General features: G+C 38.0%; 1 protein-coding gene across 1 annotated transcript; it reads right to left on the bottom strand.

Moving 5' to 3' along the window:
* Positions 1-2,069: 2,069 nt before the first annotated feature.
* On the bottom strand, positions 2,070-6,549 carry LOC145635543 (protein unc-13 homolog). The gene is made up of 5 exons (XM_081686849.1): positions 5,861-6,549; positions 4,606-5,475; positions 3,718-4,176; positions 3,421-3,610; positions 2,070-3,323 (listed from the first exon to the last, which is right to left on the bottom strand). The coding sequence occupies exons 1-5, from the start codon at positions 6,269-6,271 to the stop codon at positions 2,410-2,412; spliced, it is 2,844 nt and encodes a 947-aa protein (XP_081542975.1). The 5' UTR covers positions 6,272-6,549; the 3' UTR covers positions 2,070-2,409.
* Positions 6,550-7,218: the final 669 nt, after the last annotated feature.

The following is a 7,218-nucleotide window of genomic DNA, read 5'->3' on the forward strand; positions in this document are numbered from 1 at the left end:
TATTAGCCTTCAATTTTGGAATTTTTTTGACTTTTTTTATCCCGGAAATAAAAATTGGCGAAATGTTTACCATGGTCCCTAATATTCCCTAGGAGTCCAATTGGGTTGGTAGAACCATCCTATTTGTCTTTAAACGATCAATTTAATTACCAGTTTACAACTTGCACGGATTTCATTAACTCAAGCCTATTACGAACATTTATGACAACATATAATGATCTTATATAGTTCCAAACGGAATTATATGACCCCGAGATGTATCCCCTGAAACATTAATACTTTTCTACACCAGACCCCGAAACCCTCAAAATTTCTCAAAAAACGTGGATATTAGCCTTTCATTTTGGAATTTTTTTGACTTTTTTTCGTCCGGAACTAAAAATTGCCGAAATGTTTTCAATGGTCCCTAATTCCCTTCAGGAGTCCAATTGAGTGGGTGGAACCATCCAATTTGCCTTTAAACGACCAATTTACCGGTTTACAACTTGCATCGATTTCATTAATTCAAGTCTACCACGAACATTTATGACAACAAATAATAATCATATATGGTTCCAAACGGCATTATATGACCCCAAGATGTATCCCATAGAATTTCAAGACTTTTCGACATCGGGCTCCGAAACCTCCAAAATTTCTCAAAAAGCGTGGATATTAGCCTTCAATTTTGAAATTTTTTTGACTTATTTTCGCCCGGAATTAAAAACTGTCGAAATGTTTACCATGGTCCCTAATACCCTCCAGGAGTCCAATTGGGTGTGTGGAACCATTCAATTTGCTTTTAAAGGTCAATTTACCGGTTTACAACTTTCACCGATTTACCGGTTTACAACGACCAATTTAATTAACTTGCACCAAACCCGACTTGAACTGAAATTGACCTAAACCCGTTTTAACCTGTCAAAATCTGAATTTAACCCGATTTGTTACTAACCTGACTTGAATTCAATCCAACTTGTTCCTAACCCAACCCGAATTTAACCCAACCTGTTACAAACCCGACCCGAGATTAACCCGACTTGTTATTGACCTGACCCAAATTCAACCCGACTTGTTATTGACCCGACCCGAATTTTACCATACCTATTACTTACCCAACCCAAAAATTCAACCCGATCTGTTACTAACCCGACTCAAAATTAACACGACTTGTTATTGACCTGACCTAAATTCAACCCGAATTGTTCCTGACCCGATTTCAAATCACCTTAAATGTAATTTAGACCACCTTATTATTGTTGATCAAAGCGTTTTGTCTAGGGAGACCAAGTCGGTCCAGGCCAGCAAAAAAAAAGGAGCATCATCCACAAATTTAAGAGTTAAATATAGTATATATTTGTTGTATGGTCAAAGGAGATAATTATCTTCCTAAATTACAGACTATAGTTCCCTAGTATATTGCCATCATATATATTATAGTCAAAGAAAATAATTAGCTTGATAAAAATGATAATTATTTATTTATAGTTAGTTGAACCGAATATGAACTGACTTGGAAATGGCTCGACCTGATTGTAACCAGCAAATTATTGATTTGAACATAACCCGACTTGAATCCAAGAATGACCCGAATTGGAAATGATCCAACCTGATTATAACCCGCAAATTATTGACTTGAATCGAACCCGACTTGAACCCGAGAATGACCCGACTTGAAAATGACCCAACCTGATTATAACCCGCAAATTATTGACTTAAACTGAACCCGACTCAAACCCAAGAATGACCCGACCTGATTCTAACCCGCAAATTATTGACTTGAACCGAACCCGACTCGAACCCGAGAATTACCCTAGCCCATTTTAACCCGTGAAAACCCGTATTAAACCCAACCTATTGTTCACCCGACCCGAATGTAACCCGATTCAAACCCAATAAGAAGTATGATCCGACGTGACCCGACACAAGCATGACCCATCCCAAACTCGACCCGCATAGGTTATGGAATTAACCTGAATTGACCCGACCCGAGCTGACCCGGCCCGTTTACCCGACCCAAACCCAACCCGTTCACCCGAATTGACAACTCTAGTTTCACCTCTGGGAATCGAAACAATTTATTCAAGCAGTGGAACTCAAAAAATGACAATTTGTATATATATCATGTCATAAACTACACTTGAACAAATATCTTCAGGAAAAAAATACATGAATACAAACATTTATTTTAAGCCACCCCACTTAAGAAAAAAATAGAGCTATAATTATTTACATGTGTCAATAAATAATAAAATAAATAATCAACAAACATTATTAGCACAAAATTATCTCAACTGTGTATCCTCGGCAACTTACTGTAAGCTCTGATTAGCAATGCAGGATCACTTGTATAATGTAAGAATTAAGCTTCTGCCCATAACGATAGAAAAAATATACAAGGCAAACCCAGATTCTGCAGTCATTAGCGCTTTAACTCAGTTTTGTGGGCAAACCATAGGTTTTCTTGAGAAACTTTGCTGCCACTTCATCATCTCGGTGACAAAGTATTCTTAGAAGTGTATTCGGCTCGCTTACATCCCATTCCCCAGTAGTTGGGGGCATAGGTAGTCTGGATTTGGCAGAAGGGCCATAGGTCTCTGCAACTGCTTGCTTGAATTGCTCAATCAAGGACTCAGTGTCCATGCGGAGGAGAGGAAGGGTAGTTTTCAAGGTTGTTGCAAACCTGTCGATCACTTCAGAAGGCAAACCATCCCCATTGGACCAAAACAAATCACGGAGGGACTTGAAATCCTCTTCAATTATGGCGGAGTCTTGTAGAGTGAAAGCGCGAGAAGGTCCTCCAGCAAGCAAAACCAACAAAAATCCTTCATATGAAGCTTTCATAACCTCGGTGATGAGACGGGTTCTTACTCTATCATGCACCGTTGTTGCAATAGTTTCTAAGTACTGCTCGAGTTCCTGAAGGAAAGGCTCGATTCTAGAAGATGAAGCCTCACCAGCATATAAACTGTCCCACAAAACATGGTTCAGCTCATGGAAAACAATTTTGTAGCTGGTTATTTCGCAAAGCTGATGGATCGCTTCAAAAGAAGCAGCGATGGAAAGTTCAAACTTTGTCCCTAACCCTTTATAGTCAGTAGATCCTGAATTTTTTAGATAAGTAATGGTCTTTTTCTCCAAAGCATCAACTCCAGAGCGGATACACTGCATTGAGTTGATGCGGACACATAACTGTGATACCCCACAAAGATCTCCCACATCTGTACTACCAACCTGTGCTCTTCTCATGGAAATTTGGGACTTTTCCTTCTTCTTGAAAAACTTAGAACCAGCTGAACACCTCGTTAAGCCAGGCAAGGTAGGCATGAAATTTTTCCGAGTCCCTGCAGGTGAAAATGGAAATAAGAAGTCTGGGTTGCAGATAGTTATAAAAATGATCACTACACAAGCATAAGAGGACTATAATTCTTTATGACTTACCACAACCAGATTTGGTCTTCAGTATATAATGCTGTAGGCATCTGTCCAGACTAATAGTCAGGTCAGTAATCAGGGCAGGCTGCATAGGTATGGGTAACAGGAAGAATGCTTCCAAAGTTTCATCCACAATACGGAGAACTTCAATAACAGAGGGGGCAACTCGATCCTTATTTGCTTGTACATTCCACACCTATAGAAAAGAATAAGCCAATAAGGTCAATTTAACACGAGAATTTGAAAATGAGAACTTTTGGAGAAAAAAAAAGAGAGAGAGGGGGGGGGGGGGGGGTCATGTACCTCCTGTTTAAGATAGTTGTCAACCCATTCTTTCAGCCGGTCAACTCTGGTCCTTATCCATGATTTAACCAATGTCCCTATAACAGCTTCCGTGTCGTAGGGAGGCATTTCCTTTATTATTGACTTCCCACCATCGTCACTTTCCACAGCATCTTCCACTGCAACTTGTACAAGTTGCTTTTCCAGCCTATCAGCAGCTAAGAGAACTTGAACAGCATCAGGTGTTAACTCATTGATACGAGCAACAAATTGCTTTAGCTCATTGGCAAAGCAACCATGAAGAGTTGCAACAGCTATACCAGCTGAAAGAGGGTTCCATCTTTTAAATATAGGGCTGTAAATCTCCTTTTCATTTAGTGCCAAATCAGTGACTTCTTGTGCAAGGAGTGAAAGAACAGGTATTGGATTTTGCTGGTTTTTCTTAGATGACTGCTTGCTCAAGTTGATCTTCTCCATTTTCTGTGTCACAGAATAACACACTCTATGAGTGTAATGGAATGCAAATATATAAAGAAAAGAAATAGAAGAGTTAAAAGACCTAGCCTAAAACATGGCAAGATTTAAGTATTTAATGTACCGGTAGCTACAGGGTAAGACTCGCCTGATGCGAGACAAAAACCATAGGAGAAATTCATTACTTAGACCACCAACAGATGAGAGATGCAAAATAAACAAATTAAGTTGAATTTTTTCTGCAGACAATTACATCTTCAAAAATTGTAATCACAAATGTTCACTTACATAGTTCAGTTTAAATTTAAGCCCAGGCTTCCCAACAACTCAATATCTCAGACTTATTGGTTGGCGGCAATTGACTAGGTCAGGCAAGAATTTATGCAGATAAGCTGACTTTATGTCAGATATATATAAAAAGTTCTAAGGGTTAACCTGAGCGAAAGCAGTCCGAATAGATGATCTGATGTATGTTTCAACCCTATCACGAGCCACATTAACTTCTTTCTTCTTCTTCTTGCGATACTCATGAGAGATATCCTCTACCAGTATTTTAGCTGAAATTACCGCCAAAGTAGCAACACTTTGCATCAACTCAATGTTATTACTTCCAAAAGTATCATGGTAAGTCAGCAACTGCTTCTCTGCCCAACCCAAAATCGCACTTAATGAAGAACTCAAAACCTTGGAATAGTCGAGATCTTTCATACTCTTGGCATCATTTTCAACTTCTATTAAAAGATTGCTCGCCGCAAACAAGAGGTCATCCTCAATTTCACCTGTCTCCACATAGCGATGAAACAGAACCCACAAAAAGCAAATGTTATGCAGCTCTTGATTCATGCCAAGAATCACCCAAGTCTTCTTGATCAGTTCCAAAACCTCGTCTACATCTTCAATAATAGAAGTCTCATCATCTACATCAAAACAAGCCTCTAAAAGCACCTGATATATCTGAAGATTCAACGGAAATCCATCTGCCCAATGGCACATATTTGAAGCCTGATCATCAAAGGATCTGCATGCAAGAGTCATTACAACATTTCGAAGTACCTGCATAAACTCGCTATTCTTTCCTGTTTCTAAAGGCTTCTCCGAGGCCCCTCTGATTATCTGCCTCAGCCGCTGTGCAGAAGTGTCTGACTTATCCAAGGGAACATAAGGATGCAGAAGAAGCCCGGCTTCAAGTAACTTCAAGTTTCTCTTCTGAAATGTCTCAAACTCTTGCTGATTCGGAAAATCAGACGGTTTCAATTGCTGCAATAGCTCCAATGGCACCACAATTGACTCTAACCGTCTTCCTAGCTGATCAATACAATTAACAATACCAAGAGAGAAAATCATAATTAAACACCTAATCAGTCACTGCATCACTAATCAGCACACTATACTACTATAACTCAACTAAATATTACTACTTTCACACATTATCTCAAACATTAATTCTTTACAAATATAGTGTAATCCAATAAACAAACAATTAAATGCAAATATTTCAAAACTCTGATCATAGTAAACCCAAACTCGAACAATTCTTATCAAGCTTAACTCGAACAGACTAATACTCGACTTAACTCGACTCATTAACATCCCTACATCTAAAACAACTCACTACCATAATTCAAATTCCATCAAAAAAATTCAATAACAAAAAAAACAAAATTCAAAGTTTCCAAATTAATTAATATACCTGACCAGCAGCAATTCTAAGAAAAGCCCTACGAACCCTAGAATCAGTCTGCTCAGAAACCTTCATTTGAACCCTAATCAACTCTCCAACAGTTCCCCCAGATTTTCTCTCTCCTCTTTTCTTACCACTACTGCTACTACTTATCCCAAGTGCCTTCTTCACTTTACTCGCCGCAGCTGACGTCAGTGACCGTTGCAACGACGGCGATGACGTCAACGATGACGTACTCCTATCTCTCTCCGTTGACGAACTTCGCTCCGATTGAGGGATATAAGTCAAGGGCTTTGACCCAGTAGAGCTCCGACAAGCTCCGATTAAGATCTCATACGCAGTTTCTCGGAGCTCCGATTGTGTAATTCCAGCACCCAATTCTCCAATTGGACTCCAGAGAATTTCCATTTCATTTACCATTAATTTATCTTTCTATTTTGTGGGATTTTTGGTAGTGAAATTGGGTTAATTGAAATGGGGTTTCTTATTTTGGATTGAATTTTTCTGGGTTGATTGGAAATCGATGAATGAGTGGGAAAATTCGATGCTTTGCTTTGAAGAAATGGGAGTTTGATAATGGAGATTTGGTGGGGAAGAGAGAGAAAAAAGAAAGAGTGTTGAAAGAGAAATAGGGGGGTTTAAGGAGGAAAGTGATGAAGAAGGAGAGAGTGGAAAAGGAAAAACAGAGGAATTTTGAATTATTCCAATTTTAACACCTGGATTTTCTCAAGGATGTACTGTCTTTCTGGCTCTAGTTTGATTTGTATTTGTATTTTTTCAAAAGTCCACCTTCAATTTAATATTTAGTCCGTACCTATCTTTAAATTTAAAAAAAATAAATTTAAATTATACTCTGTAAAATAAAAATATAAATGGTCAAATGAATACACCATTAACTACTCCGTAGTAAGTGTGGGAATGCTACTATAAATAAATAAATAAATAATAAAAAGTATGCGAAAAAAAAAAGAAACATTATGTCTAAACATAGATTAAGAATAAGTTCAGAATTTTGGCGATCTAAGTACATAAGTTCAAGTTAATATAAGTTTAAATAAACGATCTTGCTAACAAGCGCCCCGGGACGTTAGATAAGGATAAATTATATTGGTTGAAATGGTATTAAGTTAGGAATTCATGACAAAATCACGCGTCGTTCGGTGTAATTAATGTTAATTTTACTCTAATATTTGCATTTTAATTCTCTTATCTAATGTCCCCGGGGCGCTCATTAGCTTTTGCCTTAAATAAATTGGTTTGAAAACATAGAGTGTTTGTGACTTTTTTAAATAGGTTTTCTACGCGACGTGTTTGTTCGATGGGATTTTACAAATTATATCAATTGTTTTTAAAGTTACACATAGTGT

This window comes from Chenopodium album, chromosome 6 (assembly GCF_948465745.1).
Source record: "Chenopodium album chromosome 6, dcCheAlbu1.1, whole genome shotgun sequence".
In the NCBI taxonomy this organism is placed as follows: Eukaryota; Viridiplantae; Streptophyta; class Magnoliopsida; order Caryophyllales; family Amaranthaceae; genus Chenopodium; species Chenopodium album.